The 16,890-nt window shown below is 59.7% G+C and overlaps 1 protein-coding gene across 2 annotated transcripts in view; it reads left to right on the top strand.

The window, feature by feature from the left end:
* The window catches only part of SLC38A10 (solute carrier family 38 member 10), a 40,566-nt gene that overhangs the window by 18,247 nt on the left and 5,429 nt on the right, over positions 1-16,890 (top strand). Inside the window, exons 10-13 of one of the 2 annotated variants that reach the window (XM_080827586.1) lie at positions 101-207; positions 9,969-10,125; positions 15,687-15,854; positions 16,189-16,644. In XM_080827586.1, the coding sequence (XP_080683712.1) occupies positions 101-207; positions 9,969-10,125; positions 15,687-15,854; positions 16,189-16,644 (888 nt within the window). Of the gene's footprint in view, positions 1-100; positions 208-9,968; positions 10,141-15,686; positions 15,855-16,188; positions 16,645-16,890 lie in introns of both variants that reach the window. The other variant, XM_080827585.1, reaches the window with a different exon arrangement.

The following is a 16,890-nucleotide window of genomic DNA, read 5'->3' as shown; positions in this document are numbered from 1 at the left end:
CGCGTCCCCAGGCCCGGAGGCAGGGCTGGCTTGCCTGCCTGTGCTCGGTGCCTTGCCGGAGCCCCTGGTGCTCATCCCCTCCCGTCTTCCTCATTCCCAGTGGAGACGATCCTGGGCCTCACGGGCGCGATGATGGGAAGTCTCATCTGCTTCGTCTGCCCGGCTTTGATCTATAAGAAAATCCACAAGAACACCCTTTCCTCCCAGGTGAGCGCCGCTCAGCCCCACCCAGGACTGGTGTGGGTCATGTTCTCAGATGAGAGCTTTTTAGTATAAGAGGCCCTTGGATCGGAAGGTCTGGGGGATGCGGGACCAGGCCAAGCCGCTACCCTTGTACGTATGGAGGTTCCCAGGGGCCCAGGGTACGTGTATGTGCATGCGTGTGCGTGTGTGTGTGTGTGTGTGACCTTCTTACTTCGCCTGAGCATTGAAGACTGAACCGCTTTTCCTCAAGCGTGTGTGTGTACGGTGACAGGATTATCTGTGCATGTGTGTTGCACACTCCAGGCCCCTCCCCGTTCCTATCCCCCACTGTCTCACTAGGGGACTGTCTGATGGGGTCACCTCTGCCATGCTCTGGTGTCATAGAGAAAACTATGCTGATTCTCCGCGTACGTGAGTGTTGGGATGCATTTGAGAACGTGTCTGTGGGAAGCTTTCTGGAAAAGGAATCCCCGTGTCCGAGAGAATGAGCACGTGGGCGCGGGAGGCTTTTACCCACAGCCCGTGCAGAGGTCAATGCCGTCGCTGCCCGGCTGAGCCCAGGCCTCTTTCCCCGTCAGCGGTCTGCAGGGGCGTCGAGTGTCTTCTCGTGTGTTTACGAGCTACTGCATTTCTCTTCCTGGGAACCATCCACGCTCACCTTCTACGGACTTACGGAGTTTTTCTTTTTGGGATGTCCCCGTAATGGTTTCAGGAGTGCTGCAGAGCGAGCATACAGCAGAGCACCCGATTCCCCATACAGTGTGAGGACTGTTTGCCACGTGAGCCCAGCCATGGGTCCACCGTCCAGGGAAAGTTTAGAACATTCCAGCACCCAAAGCTTCCCCGGGGTGTCTCACGGTCTTTCCCCTCCAAAGGTTACTGCTCCTCTGTCTTCTAACGTTTGGGAATAATTCTGCTTGTCTTTGGAGTGGCCGTGGACGGAGTCTCGCAGTACGTGCTGTGTGTCTGCTTCCTCACTCAGGCATCACGTCTGAGGTCAGCCCTGAGGGCCTCAGCCTGCCTGTTCTCCCTGCTGCAGGGCTCCGCGCGGGCCCCCCCGGAGCACACAGCGGGGCTCTCTGTGCCGCTCGTCCGGGACGTGCATCCGGAGTGTGGGTCACTCCCCGGCGCGGGTATACCGGATCCTGGGCTTGGGGGTCCGTCCAGCTTCGGGAGATTTTTCCAAGCTCTTCCCACGTGGGCCTCCGGCCTCGCGTTGGAGTTCCAGCCGCACCAGCCCTGCTGCCCGCCTCTCACGTGCTGGCCCTTCTGAGGGGGAGCAGGGGCTCCATCTGGGTCTGAATTTGCAATTCTCAGATGACCGAAGATGGTGAGCATTTTGTCACGGGCTTATCAGCCGTGTGAGCGTCTTGCACGTCTTACCCTGTTTGTCAGCCGGATGGTCTTCTGAATGATTTGTGGACGTTTTTCAAGCTTCTAAATCTTTTTTCAGAAATACACATTGCAAGTGTTCTGTCTTGGCTGCCTCTTTGTGCTCTCTGTGATACCTTTTCACCAACAGGTGTTCTTCGTTTTGTTTTCTTATTTTATTTTATTTTTATTTATTTAATTAAAAAAAAAAGATTTTATTTATTGATTTGACAGAGACAGAGAGATCACAAGTAGGCAGAGAGGCAGGCAGAGAGAGAGCGGGAAGCAGGCTCCCCCCTGAGCAGAGAGCCCCACGCAGGACTCAATCCCAGGACCCTGAGATCGTGACCTGAGCCGAAAGCAGAGGCTTAACCCACTGAGCCACCCAGGCGCCCCTGTTTTATTTTTTTAAGATTGATCTATTTTATTTTTTAAAAAATTTTTTAAGATTTTATTTATTTATTTATTTGTCAGAGAGAGAGAGCGTGCAAACGCACAAGCAGGCAGAGTGGCAGGCAGAGGCGGAGAGAGAAGCAGGCTCCCTGCCGAGCAAGGAGCCCAGTGCGGGACTCCATCCTAGGACCCCGGAATCATGACGTGAGCCGAAGGCAGCGGCTTAACTGACTGAGCCACCCAGGCGCCCCAAGATTGATTTATTTTAGAGAGCGCACACATGCAGGTGTGTGCAGGGGTGAGGGGCAGAGGGGGAGAGAGGGAGAATCTCAAGCAGACTCCGCGCTGAGCTGGGAGCCTGACCTGGGGCTCGATCTCACCACCCTCAGATCATAGCCTGAGCCGAAATCAAGAGTCGGATGCCCAACCGACTGTGCCGCCAGGCGCCTCGGTGTTCTTCATGCTAGTGTGGTTCCGTTTGTCCCCTTTCTCTTTGGTTGGGTGCCTTTTATGTGCCGTCCATTACAAGGCCCTTCAGATAGCCTTGTAGGTCATGTTCTAGAAGCTGTTTGTTTTCTTGTCCACATTCAGATGCAAGCTCTGTCGGGTGGGGAGGCAGTGTGAAGGCCCTTAGCTGATGGCACCCCGCTTTCCCCGGCACTGTGGTGTCACGGCTGTCATCAGTCCCCTGTTTCCCCAGAGGAGTGCTGGGGACACCTCTGTTGCTGGTCTGTCAGTCTGTCCTCGTCCTCGTGGCCCTACTCCGAGCGCTGTGGCTTTACGGTCTTAACGGTGGGCGGCAGGTGCCCTCGACCTTCATTCTTCTTCCCAGGGTCTTTCCGTCACTGGCCCTTAGCATCTGCAGCTGCGTCCGCTTGCCGGCCTCCTCCTGCACAGCCGTGTTGGACTTTGATGGGGTTGTGCCGGACCACGGATCGGAGGACTGACCCGACCCTTCATGTCACAGCATTTCCCAGTTTTTCTTATGTCTTCTTTTGCCCGTGGCTTCTTCAGATGTTCAGACTCTGGGGGATCGCCTCATAATCTCTTGTACTGTTCTCTAGCGCAACCCCATTGTGCTTGGAGAACACACACTGAAGAATTTGAATTTCAGTGCTTTGAGGTTTTTGAGACTTGCTTGCAGCCCAGCGTATGGTTTGCTCTGACGGCTGCCATGGGCTGTGCGTCGCTATGTGGTTAGGTCAGCTGTACTCACTGTGGGGGTCAGAGTCCACGTGTTCTTGCTGTTTCTTTAATCTTGTTTATCAGTTATGGGGAAGATATAACGAGTTCACTGTAATAGTGGGTTTGTTTATTTCTCCTTTTAACTCTATCAGTCTTTGCTTTTTATCTTGAAGCTGTGTTATTAGGAGCATACGGTTTCAGGACACTTACATCTTGTTAAACTGACCCTTTTTCTTGTGAAATGTCTCTGTTTATCTTTGAAACGCTTCTGTCCTTAAAGTGGCCTTGTCTGATGTAGTGTGACTAACCCAGCTTTGTTTTGGATTTATATTTACACGGACAAGTTTTTTAAAGTCTTTTCTTTTATGATCTTTCTATGCCTTTATATTTGTGGTGTATCTCAGATAATGGCGTACGGTTGGCTTTTGTTTTGTTTTGTTTTTATCCAATTTGTTAATAGGAGTATTTAAGACTCTTTATAGTGAATGTAGTGACTGATTTCGGGGGGATCAAAGCTTCCACCTTACTCTGTTTTTACTTGTCCCGTCTGTTCTTTTTTGTTTGTTTCTTTCTTGCTGATTTGGATAAATCAAACATTTTAAGTATTCATGTTTTATTTGTCTTGTAGCTGGAGGTGCACATTTCTGTTCTAATGGTCATACAGAGCAGTTTAGTATGGATCCTTGGTTTATTAGAGTTGACTGTAAGTTGATCTTACCAATTCACAGACAAGGTGCGCATCCCATCATGTTTTGCCTCCATTTACCCTCCTCTGGCCTGTGGTGCTATTGTTTCTGTGTATTTTAATTTTATGTATGTTTTAAACATTGCGAGATGTTATTGTTTTAAAATTGCCAACATTTCTTTTTATCGAGCCTTTGCAGCCTCTTGGTTTTCTGTCACTTGGTCCTGTCTTCTGGCATGCCTGGTCGTTGGTGGCCATTGTGTTTGAGAAATGGTAGAGGTTCTAGATGATGCTGTCTTCCAGCAGACAGAGGATGGCAGAGGGCCTGTGTTCAGTTAAGGGGAGGCTGTTCCTGGTTTGCCTCACTCCTAGGGCACAGCCCTTCCAGGGTCTCAGCTAAACGCCCTTGCCCTCACGTCGGCAAATTCTCTGCTTAGCTTCTGTTGTCTCGGGCAGCTGCTCTGGGCACCTCTCTGTGTAGTTGGCATGTACCTTAGGGAGAATTGCATGCAGAATGTGGGTGCCCTTCTATGAGGATGGTGGCTGCCCGAGTTCTGGCTGCTCGAGAGCCCCCTCCCCTCTAACTCCTGCCTCCTGCCTGAGCGTCGCAAGCTCCAGGCCGCTGCTCTCTCGCCCCATGCTCAGCACCGCCGATCAGGAGGAACCCGACCTCACGGGGCCTCCGTGCTGACCTCCGTGCTCCGAGGTCTCCCCGGCGGTCTGGGTGGCCAAGGTTGTCTGCCAGTTGGGCGATTTTAGTGAGTTTGGGAAACTCCTGACGGCATGAGGAAACTAACCAGCCGCTGCCACCAGATTGCAAAGGTTTTCCTGTTTGTCAAGTCCCAGAGTTTTAGTCCCTCGGCCTCTTTCGGGGGGACAAAGTCACTGTTAGAAAGGCCCTTCCTCTTCAGTGTGATCTTCAAAAGTTCCTTCTTCAGTTTCAGGGCTTTCATGACTTCCCTGTTTTCATGTGAATCCTTGATCCTCTGTGTTTTATCTCAGGGTAAGAACCCAAGCATCATCTGTAGATGGCGGCCCCTGGGGCCCGGTCGCTGCTGGCTGGTGCTACTGCTCTCGTCCTAGACCTTGTGCGGACTCGGGCCTGGCTTGGGACTCGTGTTCGGATGGGGATGCCGTCCGTGCTGCTCGTTACTATGGCCATGGTAGCGCCACCTGCTCTGTGATGCGTTGGGAACTTTTTAAAATTTGGATCCAACTTTTTTTCTTTTAATTTTATTGATTTATTTTTAGTAATCCCCACATCCAGGGTGAGGCTAGAACCCACGACCCTGCAATCAGGAGTTGCACACTTACTGACTGAGCCAGCCGGGCGCCCGGCTTGGGAAATATTTTAATTCTGATCCCTCTTCCTCCCTTTTACTTATGACATTTCTGGATACGTTGCCTGTTCATTCTCCAGAGGCGTGTTGGAGTGAGTCGGGCTGACTCTTGCCAAAACTAAGTCCAGCTTTTTGTTTCTTTGGTCTCATCAGAATTCTTCGAAGCTGTAGATTAATTTGGACAGTGTCGCTCTCTCTGCACTCGGGCGAATCTGCAGTGCGTAGCTTGCAGTCTTACATGCAGTTGCAGGGGGTGGGGTCCGGCCCGCACCACCCAGACCGCGAGCCGGCCGCACCGCTACCTCGGAGATCTCCGAGGCTCCTCTTCCGCCAGCTTCTCCCCTGCCTGTTTCACGGATTAGCTCTTCGCCCTCCCACCTTCTTGCAGTCCGACAGCACCTCTGGACTATCCCACCTCCTCCTTCCCAGTGGTTAGGGCTTCTCTTTCCTGATCTGTGTGTCCTGCGCATCTGGCCACGGGGCCAGCTCCTGACTCAGTGGCGAGAGCCCCGGGTGTCGAACTGTTGAGCCTGGTGTGGCCGTGGCTGCGCGTATGGGAACGAACATGCACGCCCACATGCCTCCACACGGCGTACGTGAACACCCGTAGAACTGTGTTAGACAAGTGTCCATCTGTGCCTCCTTTGCTGTGGTTTTGAAATCCAAAAACACATTGAATCGCATTAACCGTTTGTGAAGATGGTAAAGTTTGGGGGACTTGTGTATCACACGTCAGTGTTGGGACGGACCGTCCGACTGTGGCGTTCTGTTCGTATGTGCTGCTGGGTTTTATTTGCACGTAGGTAGCTTTAGTGTTTTGAGGGAAATGAATCTTCCAAGGGGCAAACTGGGCAACGTGGCTGGAGTTTGGTGCACACAGAGCTTGGGTCTGGAGGGCACCTGCTTGGCTCCTTTCTCCCTTCTGTCCCGAGAGCTCTGGCTGCTGCTCCCGTGGAAAATGTGAACCCGGTGCCAGGCCCAGGGTCCGCTCTCCCCGGCTCACCCGAGGGCTCCCTGGACACAGGCCTAGAGAAGCGCCGGACAGGGTGCGTGGGTGATGGACGTGTCGGGACTGGGCAGCAGAAAGTCTCAAAAGGAGGAATGTCCTGAGAAGCATCCTTGTGGGTGGAGTGAGGCCTGTGACACACAGTGAGCCCTTAGTGAGTCAAAAAGGAACTTTCTCTGCCGTCACGAGTTCATTCTTTACCTCGAGAATCTGAGAAATTGGACGGTCTCTCCGGTCTGGACCTGGATGGAGGTGTTGGGAATTGACATGCCGCGGCCTGGAAGCCAGCAGGGGGAGCAGGAGCTGCCGGCGGGGCCCCAAGGAGAGAGCGGGGGCTGCCCAGGTCACAGGCCTGTGCTGTGCTCCCAGAAGGCTGTAGGTGAACACATGAGACCGAGACTTGGAGACAGTGAGCCGCACACCGGTCGCTGTCCGACCTCCACCGGGGCCCGGCGCCCAAGGCCTTCCAGCTGGGACCTGGGGGCTGGGGGTGGGGTGCACCCTGACCTGGAGACCCGAATCGGGGCATGTGGTTGCATGGCGGCCAGAGCCCCTGCCTCCAGGTGTGTTTCATCAAGAGGCGCAGAACTTGAACCTGTGTGGTGTTCAGACAGGCTCCCGTGTAAGAAGCGAGCGTGAGCGCTTCCTCGCCCCGTGGGTGCTTTTTTGTTTTTGAGTCGGGAACCTCAGCAGATCTGGAGGCTACATGCAGGTTGTGGCTTGAGGGGTTCTCTGGGACACCATGGTACTTGTGGCCCCCAGGCCAAGGCCCGGGTTTTGCCAAGCCTGGGCTAAGCCCTCGGAGTGTGCTGTGTTTCTCCTCCTGGTGGCCCTGCTGGGGGGCTGTGTAGTCAAGGTTGGCACACTGGACACGCTCGCTCGCCACCCTCATCCTGTTGGACTCATGCGGAGCTGGACCCAGAAGGGGCTGGGCTTGGGGTGCCGGAGGTGAGGTTGAGCTCCAGGCCCAGCTGACCCCCTGCCCCCGTCCTGAGGCTGTGGCACCCCTGCACCCCAGGCAGGCTCCAAGGGAGCTCCCAATCGTCTGTCCGTGGCCGGCCTGGATGGCACAGACCTCGGCCCCTTCTCCAGGGGCAGCATCCCTTATTCGGGACTTCAGAGAACCCGCGATGATTCCTTTTGGCACACATCCCGCAGCCAGCCTCCCACACTTCAATGGCGGCAGGGGGCCCCTGGGAGCTCTCGCCGGTCACGAGATCCTGGGGCCTCATAGAACTCAGGTCTGTGCCTGTGGTCAGCATAGAGCTGTTACAGCTGCCCCTGGGGACTGGACGGCCCCTGTGCCCTCTCCCCTGGCCTGGCTCTGGCTGACTTGCTTCCACCCCGTGCTTGCCGGGAGATGGCAGCCTGGCCGCCGCGTGAGCCATTGCCCCGTAGACTGTAGCCCACTGTGTCCCAGCTGTCAGTCTGTGTGGCATGAATCTCACGGCTGCCCTCCAGCCGGAGTGGCTTTGGCTTCCCTGCCTGGGGGTTTCATGGGCCCGTGGTGTTTCTTCAGAGGAGCGATGAGGGTGGCGAGCTGGGGTGAGTGACCGGTTCCCGAGGCTCTGCCTGGCCTGCAGGCTGCCCACGCGCTGGCCCGTGGTCAGCTGGTGGGTGCCCTGCAGAGCCCAGAGCAGCCTGGTGAGCCTGGTGTGTTGGGAGACAGTAGGGTCTCAGCAAAGGGGGCATGGGGGCTGTCGGCCGGGTGCGGGAGCAGGCCTGGAGCTGGAGGGCACACGCCACAAGAGGCGGCATGGGAGGTCCGGGCGGGTGGCAAGGGCAGTTGTGTGTGCGGCCTAGTAGAGCTGGTTTCTTTTCTGGAATTTCCAGACTCCATGCAGGCCCTTCTTTCTAAATCAGCCTTATGTTAACGCACTCTTGGTCTTTTTCAGGAAGCTCGCTGTCTTCCAGTATTGAAGGAGTTAATGTTTTTTTATTCTGCGTGTGATGTTTTTGCTTTTAGCCCAGGAAGCCCAGGGTTAAAAGAAAAAAGAAATAATTCCGAGTCATGAGGGAAATGTTGCCGTTCCAGTCTCCCATGGGGATGCTCAGCACTGTGGTAGGAAAATAGTATAGCGACCGACTGGACGGGACACCTCCTGCTTTGTGTCCCCATCCTTTCGGGGTGGCCCCAGGCGGGCGCCGGCCTCGGGCTGCTCTAGAGTGGTCTCCTGCCCGAGCGGCTGCTGGAGCGGCAGAGTGGCTCACGCTGGGGGCTCTTACCCACTGGTGGTCATTGTCCTGTTGGTGCCGTGGGCTCCGAGTTAGGAGAAGAACTTCTCTTGTCTCAAGGTCATTTCTGCTGTTGGTTGGGGAAGTATGAAATGCAGGGGATTTGCAGTGTCTTTTTCTTTTAACCTTTAAAACGACCTCGGTCACTTCTGGACACCATCCTTGCCCCACGAATCTTCCCTTCCAGGGAAGGAGATGTCCTATGCTAACGCTGAGCGTGCTCAAGCTTGTAGGAAAACCCTGGGGGCGGGCATGGTCACGGTCAGGAGCTCTCGACCCCGTGCTGTGCATTATGGAGTCTGCAGATGCCGCTTTGGCTTCCCAGATCTCGTGCGAACCTTGGGTAGCCCTGTTGCGCCAGCCATGGCAGGCTGGGGGCGCACCCCAGGGCCTCCCTCGCGTGTGGCCGGCCTCGGGAGAACGGTCTGTCCTTGGCCTCTGCGAGCACCGGGGCAGCGCAGTGTTTGCGGAGCGGCTGTGCAGAGATGGACGTGTCCTGGAGGCTTTGTCCCCCGGCCTCGCCCGCCTTTGTGAGTGGAGGCTGTTCCTCTGAGGAGCGCGCCTTCTCCAGCTGGTTTGACCCAGGGATGGCTCGTGCTGGTGTTTTTGAACTGGTCCATTTTAAAGTCAACGTGACTTTGGGGAAAAGGTTTGAATCCTGGCTCTGAGACTGCATGCGGGGAGTGGCAGGTGTCCCTGGCTCTTGGGGCGGGTGGCCTGGCAGGGGGACGTCCTGCAGACTCCACGGGACCCGGCGTCCCTGCTCCCTGCGGACAGCCTGGCAGGCCGGGCGCGGGCGGGGCAGAAATAGCCGCAGAGATAACCGAGCGCGTCCGGCCAGCGTGTGCGTGTCTTCACGGAGGCACTGCGGGAGGGGACGGCGTCACGCGGGGCAGGCTTGATCCTCCCAAATCTCTGAGGGTTGCGTTTGTGACGTGCCCGGCTCCCTCACGGGAGGGACGGGCTCAGGGGCGAGGACCCTCCGCAGGCGACGGCATGGGCAGCACGACTCACGGGGCAGCCCCGCTGGGAACCCGCTGCCCAAGGCGGGTGGGGAGCCGCCTCCCCATCTGTGCCAGTGGCTCCAGGCGTGGCCCGTGTGGGACGACATGGCAGGCAGACCGACTGCACCCTGGGCCCCGTGCACAGCTGTCGGGTGAGACGCAGGAGGCCGAAGTGCCCCCTTAGGGGAGGGCACTGCCCTAAGATTCTTGCTCTTCCGGGTAGAGCCATCAGGCAGCCCGACCTCGGCAGCCACAGGTACAGGCAGGTCCAGGCCCTGCTCTCCAGGAGGCCTGGCCGGTGGGCACGAGAGAGCCTGCCCCTGTCTCCGGGGCCGGCCTGGCTCTGGCAGGTTGGGCTGATGATTCGGTCACGTTGGCTGGTTAGGGACCCCCATCTCCTAGCGGCCAGCGTGGGGGGCAGGCAGGCCAGCAGGACCACGGCCTCCCGCTGTGTGCTGTGCCCTCCTGCCCCTTCCTCCCCTGCGCGGGGCAGGGGTGCAGGGACCGCCCGACCCCTTTGACCCTTGGGTCTTTGTCTCGTCCAGCTGGTGTTCTGGGTTGGCCTGGGCATCCTGGTGGTTGGCACACACACTACCCTGTCCATGAGCGAGGACGCCCCCGTGGACTTGGCCGAGGAAGCCCCGGCCGGCCGGCTTGAAGAGGCCGAGGGCATCGTAAAGGCGGAGGCGGCTCGGCTCCCAGGTACGCAACGTCCAGGTATGCACACACCCCAGCCCCGCGGCTTTCCCGGGGCGCCCCCGCAGCGCCACCTCAGGGTCACAGCGCGTGAGCGGTACTTCCCGGCTGTCTCGCCCACCCTCGTCCTGTTTGGCTGGTCGAGTAGGGCCGGGAACGGCCGCCTGCCTGTGCGGGACAGCAGGACGGAGAGCTCAGAGCCCGCCGCTCGGCGCGCTGCCGGGTAAGCAGGTGTGTGCGTGTTGTCAGGTTTGCTTGCTCTGGTTTGGGGATGAGGGTTCAAGCCGGGTTTTGCTTGGACAGGGTCAGCGACGCCCCATGGCTTTGTGCGATGCCCGCCCCTTGCTGCTGGCCCTCCGGCCCGTGGGGAGGGGCGGCCCACGCGGCCTTCTACAGCTGCGGGCCAGCTCCGAGGGCCTGCTGCCGTGTGGCTCCGCGGCCCGCCCGTGGCCGTGCTCGTCAGGGTGCGGGGTGGCTTCTGAGCGCGGCTTTCTGGGCTACAGAAGGGGCTCCATCGTGTGCCGAGTCGGTTGGGAGAGGAGAGTTGTCTTGGAGCCTCTGGCTGTCCCGGGCAGAGATGGGAGGGGTGCGGGGAGGGCTTCCTCACCCCTCACCCCCCAGCAGCTCTGAGTAGCATCGGGCTTGCGTGCTTCATTCGGGGGACTTCTGCTTGACGACGGTTGGGTTTTGGGCACTCCCACTGACGGTGTGTCCGTGTGTGTCTGATCCCCTCCCCCGCAAATAGACCCCCACGGCGGACTGCGCTCTGCCCGGCTGCCGCCCCGCCTGCCCTTCTGGGAGAGGCCCCTCGGGGGGAGCAGTGCTGTTTGCCCATGGGTTTGGGGTGCCTTTTGATGGTGATGGCTAAGGAGCGCCTGCCCTAGTAGGAGCCCGGTCTCCCCGCCTACCCTGATTGACAAAAGGTCCCGAAAGCCTGGCAAGAGAGTTGAGTTCAACTCTCTCTAGGTCCTTGGCGCCCAGGCCTGCCAGCAGTGGAAGGCATGTGGCCCTTAGATTTGTTGCTCTCTGTCTCCGGGCTTAGAAAGCCCCTAGCTGGTGTCCATGGCCCCCCACAGCCTCCCCTGGGGGGCACAGTCTCTCCTGGGGCTCGGAGGAGCAGGCCGTGCTCTCTTTTGTCTTCTTGGGAGGATGGGCTGGCAGAAAGATTCCCCTTTTGGGGTCCCTGCAGAGAGGGCCCTGGGGAATGGTGGGGTTCCCCAGAGAAACAGATCAGAAGGGTCAGAAGCCACCTGAGTGTCCCACGCCAAGTTGCATGGATTTGGCAGTTAGGATGGAAGTCCCCTTGGAGAGGGACACGGGTGGCCTGCACCTGCCCCTGCGGGGTCCCTCACCGCCGGGCGTCTTGGCCTTGTGTGCTTCGTGGATGCCCGAGGTGGACCCGGGTGCCGCTAATCCCGGCTCGGCCGGCCGTGGGTTTCCTGGCATTGGTTGGCTCCGGGCTGCCCGTCCCCCCCGGCACGACGCACCCGAGGTCTGCGGCCCGCGACCTGTGCCAGCAGCTGCAGCCTGTCGCAGAGCCGGGCCGCGAGCTCACCTGGAGCCCACCGCGGCCACATCTGGTTTCCATTGCTTCCACGAGCCCATAACAAAACACATGGCCCCCTCAGAACCACATGCCGTTTGTTTTTAGCGCATTCTCCGCTTTTCTCGCCCCTGGCGTCCCCCATAATTGATGGGTTGCCTCGTTGAAGCAGAGCCGGGGCTGCTGGGGCCTGCGCCGTGTGCGCGCCTGTCAGACTTCGGCCCGTCAACCTGGAGTGAGGTTTTACTGGTCTCTCTGGTGGTGCAGAGATCAGAACGGTGCAGGTTTCCTTAGACCCCCGAGCCGGCCCCGGGGCAGACGGTGGCAATCCTGCCCTGCTGGGGACACGGGGCTGGGACCCGTGGCCTGGCACTCTTGGAGAGCGGGGCCCGGGACATGTGCTTGCTGGGGTGGTGAGCAGCGCCAAGTGTGGAGGAAAAGAGGTTGCTGGGCCCTGTGAGGCAATTCTCTGTTAAAAAGGCTAATTAGACCATTTCTCTCCTATCTGAGAGCGCCCCACAGGGCCTGGTGGGTCAGGTCGGGTTCTAGAACATGCTTGGCTCCCTCCTCTGAACGCGGCCCCGTCCCTTCTCCTCCTTTCCCCGCAGCATCCCCACCCCATGTCCTCACCCCGTGTCATAGTGTCAGAGCACCCCTGGTGCGTGCGCTCCCCCTTGGCCACCCTGCAGGGGTGTGGGTTCTGCTCTGTGGGGAGAAACACCCGAGGACCAGGATGGGGGCTCTGGTCGGGCCGGTGCAGGCTAAAGGTTGGGGGCAGCAGCTCGGCGGCGACTGTCGATGCCGGTGGCGGAGGGTGAGCACAGGCCTGCGTGAGAGCTCACCGCAGGGTCCCTGCCCTGTACTCGCTCTCCCGAGGACTCGCCCTGCACGCGGGCGGGAACGTGTGCACACTCTGCAACAGATGCCAGGCCGCGTGTGAGGGACGGGGGCCCAGCGTGCTCTGCTCTGTCTCCTCAGCTGGGGCAGCTCGGTCCCGCCACAGCCCTCCCAGTCTCTGCTGACAGGGACTTTCATTGGCCTCTGTGCTGTGGCATCTGACCCCACTGCGTGTTACTCGGGCCCTCCCAGGTGACTTTGCCAGCTCAGCCACACGGCAGCCTGGGGCAGGGAGGCTGCTGTCTCCCGTGTGCAGCCCTGAGTAACCCCAGCCTGCCCTCGGAGGCCCTCGGGGAGTGGCTCGCCTGCCTCTGCCCGCTGCCCGTGGGGAGCCCTGCCATTTCTAGGGGACCGTGAGGAGTGAGGCTCGGCCACCGTGGCCCCTTGGCTGGGACGCTCGGGTCCGGGGAGCCACGGTGACTCCTGCGCGCTCGGAAAGAGGCGAGGACACAGCGGTCGAGCCTGCCCGTGCCAGCCGCGCCCAGCAGAGCAGCACTCCCCGACCCGCTCTCATGGCCACCTTGAGGGTCAGGAAAGTCTCTTAAGTGCCGGGCCTGGCTCTCGGCTCTTGCCTTACAAGTGCAAGGCCCTGGGGTGCCACGTGTCTCCTGAATCGGGGTTTCTCCGGGTGACCCGGATCCATCTGTGGGCTCAGGTGTGATAGGAGCGGTCCCTTTGTTTGGTTCTTGCTGACTTAACTAAGCCCTGGGTCCCCAGAGAGAGGCTGCTCGATGCCGGCCGCCCACAGCAGGCACCTCTAGCCCAGGTGCTCGAGCACAGACGTCCTTGGTGTAGAGGTTGTGAACCCCCACCCCCCGCCGCCGCATCCCCAATTCCAAAGACAGCCCAGAGCACGGGGTCTGTCCTGTGGAGCTGGGATCGAGGCCTTGATTCCCACGCCGGGCCCTGGAAAGGAGAGCCCGGTGGGGAACTGTCCGTCGGCCTGTCTCGGGGCACTTCCAGCCTCTCGCTCCATCAGGGGAGTGAGCAGGTCCCTTGTCACCATGTGGCCTGGTTCCTCTGAAAGCCAGACCTGCCCCAGGCACGGTCTCCCACTGCCTGGCAGAGTGAGGCACCCGGGACTGTCTTGGGTCTTTCCTGGGTCATCTGTGGTTGCTGGGACCCGGCGATGACCCTGAAGGTGAGCAAGGTGGCCGCTGACTGCTGGGGACATCGAGGTGCCCACCCGCTCCCAGGCCGTGTGCCGTCTGCGTGGCCCTAGCTGCCCGCTGGGCGTGGTCGGCTCCTCAGTCGCTCGTTCTGGGGGTTGCGTTTGGTTCGCTACGCCGGGAGGCATCACCACTGTCTGCAGCCAAGAGCCCGGTTCCCGCCCAGGGCATGCTGGTCGTTGCTGTGGACCGGGATGCTGGAGGCTGGAGGCCAGGTGCCAGCGGCTGGGCGTGCGGGAGCCCCAAGGTGCCTTGGCCTTGCTGTGAAGCCGGGTGCCCCCGCAGCTCTGTCCGAGGGCCCTGGCGGGAGACTCCTCGCCGCCCCAGGTCCCTGCCGTCCTGCCGCCCATACGGGGGTCCCCGCAGCCCAGCCCATCAGGCCGCCCCTGTTCTCGTGGGGGATTTGCCTCGGTCCCTGCTGAGACAGGACCACACGTAGGTGACTTGGTTTTGTGATGGGTTAGCAGCTTGTTTTCTTTTCTTGTGTTTTTCCTTTCTCTTCCGGCCCTTTTTCTTTCTTTTTTAAAGATTTTGTTTGTTCATCAGAGAGAGAGCAGGAGCAGGGAGAGGAGCAGGCAGAGGGAGAAGCAGACTCCCCGCTGAGCAGGGAGCCTGATGTGGGACTCGATCCCAGGACCCTGGGACCATGACCCGAGCCACAGGCAGACGCTTAACTGATTGAGCTACCCCGGGGCCCCTAACAACCCTTTTCCTTAACTTTGTGATCCACGAGATAGACGCCTTGATTTATGGTGACTCCTGTTTAGCACAGGGCCTCTGGGAAGGGGTGAGTTGTGTGACAGAGACCAGGGTGTTTTCATCTGCTCGAGCGATGCTCACCCGCTTACTGTTATCAGCCCCTTGGTTCAACTGTAGAGTCCAGAGTCTGCCTCCAAGCCCGCCACCTGGCAGGGCCCCGTCCCTGCACTGGTCTGGTGAGGGCGCTGTCCCCCAGCTGCCACCTGGCGTCCACATGAGTGAGGGCACCGCCCCGGGCTCGTAGGTCCAGTCGACTTGCATAATAATTTCCTCTCCTTTGGGACCAGCAGGGCCCTGTCTGAACAGGACACCATGACACCACCCCCCCGCCCTAGCCTCGTCTCCAGCCAGCAGCCCTGCTGCCCATGGAGGACAGTAGTCAGCCCTTCTCTGGGCAGCTCGTGTCCTGTGACGGGGAATAAGAGTGTGCTTCCAACCTCTAGGGTAAAATGATGGATTTTTAAAGTTTCTTTTCGCAGGATGTTTAGTTTCTGCCCCATTTGCCAATTTTTTAATGGTGACCACTTCCTAACAGGCTCTGTTTCGGTCCTGCGGGGCCCCCGGTTGCCGTGCGGGTGAGCTGTTGCACAGGACGGCTGTGTGGGACAGGTGTGGACAGGCGTGGCGCTTGGGGGCGGGGGAGGCGTCTTTTGCAGGCTCTGCCCGTGGCCGTCTTCGCTGCTGCCCGTCTTCGCTGTTGGCAGTAAGAGGCTCATAGCATCACCCATCGGCGTTCCCAGCGGCGTTCCCTCCCCGAGCACCTCCCAGCGCCACCCCCCATACCAGCCTGGAGCGGGGGCGCGGGGGGGGGGGAGGTTGAGGTGTGGCAGGCTGGTTGTCCCAGAGAGGGGGGGACCCTGGGCCGATGCCCGCCCCAGGCTGCCTCCCCGTCCTGCAGCAAACCGCGGGTTCGTGCTGCCCTCTGGTGGTGACGGCCGGTATTCCGCAGCGCCTTGCTCTTTTGCACCCAGTTAGGTGTCAATTGCATTTTGACATATTTTTGTTATGAATACACATGAAAAATGACAGTTTTCTGTGCTACTTAGCTGTTAATGATTGAGCAGGAAAAAAATAACTGCTTAGGCTCTGCCATCCGGCTAGGAAACGTGATTACAATCTAGGGACAACCGCCCAGTCCCTGTGCCGGGGGGCGGCGGGGCCGTGTGGAAACTGCGCAGTGAGCGGAGCTCTGCTTGCAGGCCCGAATCCAGTCGTGGACGCGGCCGAGGACGGCCGGGATAAGCCGAAGCTGCCCAATGAGAAAGATGAGGTGGAACAGGCCCAGATTAAGGGCCCCGTGAACGTGCCCCAGAGAGAAGGTGCCAAGGAGAAGCAGGAGGAGGCACAGCTGGACCGACCCGGCCAAGGTGGGCTGGCGGGCGGCGGGCGGTGGGCGGTGGGCGGTGGGCGGGCGGCGGGCGGGGAGGGGCCTGCCTAAGTTCTGGTCCTTTCTGCCTCCTTCCTTCCGTGACTCCGATGCGACTCAGATGGGGGCCCCGCCCCCGCCAGCTGGCTTGCAGCTGCCCCTGTTTTAATTCCCTACAAGTAGCGTCTGTGCTCAGGCAAAAGTCCGGTCTGTGGGAGGTGGCACTTGCCAGCCTGTGTCTTACTGTTGGGCGCTGGGACTCAGCTCACGCTCCTGGGAAGGAGAGCCGGGCCACCCTAACCTGCTTGCTCCGAGACATGTCTGTCTCCCTCCAGGTGTGGCAGTCCCAATGGGCGAGGCCCACCGCCACGAGCCCCCTGTCCCTCATGACAAGGTGGTAGTGGACGAAGGTGAAGACCGAGAAGAGCCAGCAGAGGATGAGCGCCCGTCCAAGCACGTGGAGGAAAAGGCTCCAGGGGGCAAGGCTCAGATGGCACTGCCTCTGCCAGATTCGGAAAGAGAGAGACCCAGACAGGACCAGGTCTTAGAGGTAGCAGGGCGTCTCCCTGAAGATCCCTGGAAGGTTCCGGAAGGAAATGGTCAGCCAGCCATCGAGCCCGCGAAGGAGGACCAGGGGCCAGGCGACAGGGGTCTGCAGCCAGGGCCCCAGGCGGTGCCACCCAGGGGGCAGGATGCCCCAGCAGCTGGTGCGGCGGAGAGAGCCGGTGGGGTCCCACTGCCGGGCCGGGCCGCAGGCGCCGCGGGCAAGCTGGCGGACCAGAGTGAGCCCGGTGGGTGTCAGCTGCGCTTGTCTTGGCAAACTGCTCTCCCTAAGAGGATCCTCCGGTGTGGGGGCCCAGGAGAGGCCGGGCGGGCGGGGGCGAGGATTCGGTAGCCGCCTCCTGCCCGCACTCCCGCTCGGCTCCCCAGGTCAGCATGCGGACGCGTGAGAGCAGCGGCCCCTTCCCCAGCTGCTGGGGAAGGCCGGAGTCTGGTGATGTGACAGCTCCCGGGCTGTCTGTCACGCAGTTGCTTGC

The sequence above is a fragment of the Martes martes genome (assembly GCF_963455335.1).
Source record: "Martes martes genome assembly, chromosome: 16".
Lineage (NCBI taxonomy): Eukaryota > Metazoa > Chordata > Mammalia > Carnivora > Mustelidae > Martes > Martes martes.
Note: the sequence above shows the minus strand (reverse complement) of the source record. Positions and strands in the feature narration are given on the sequence as shown.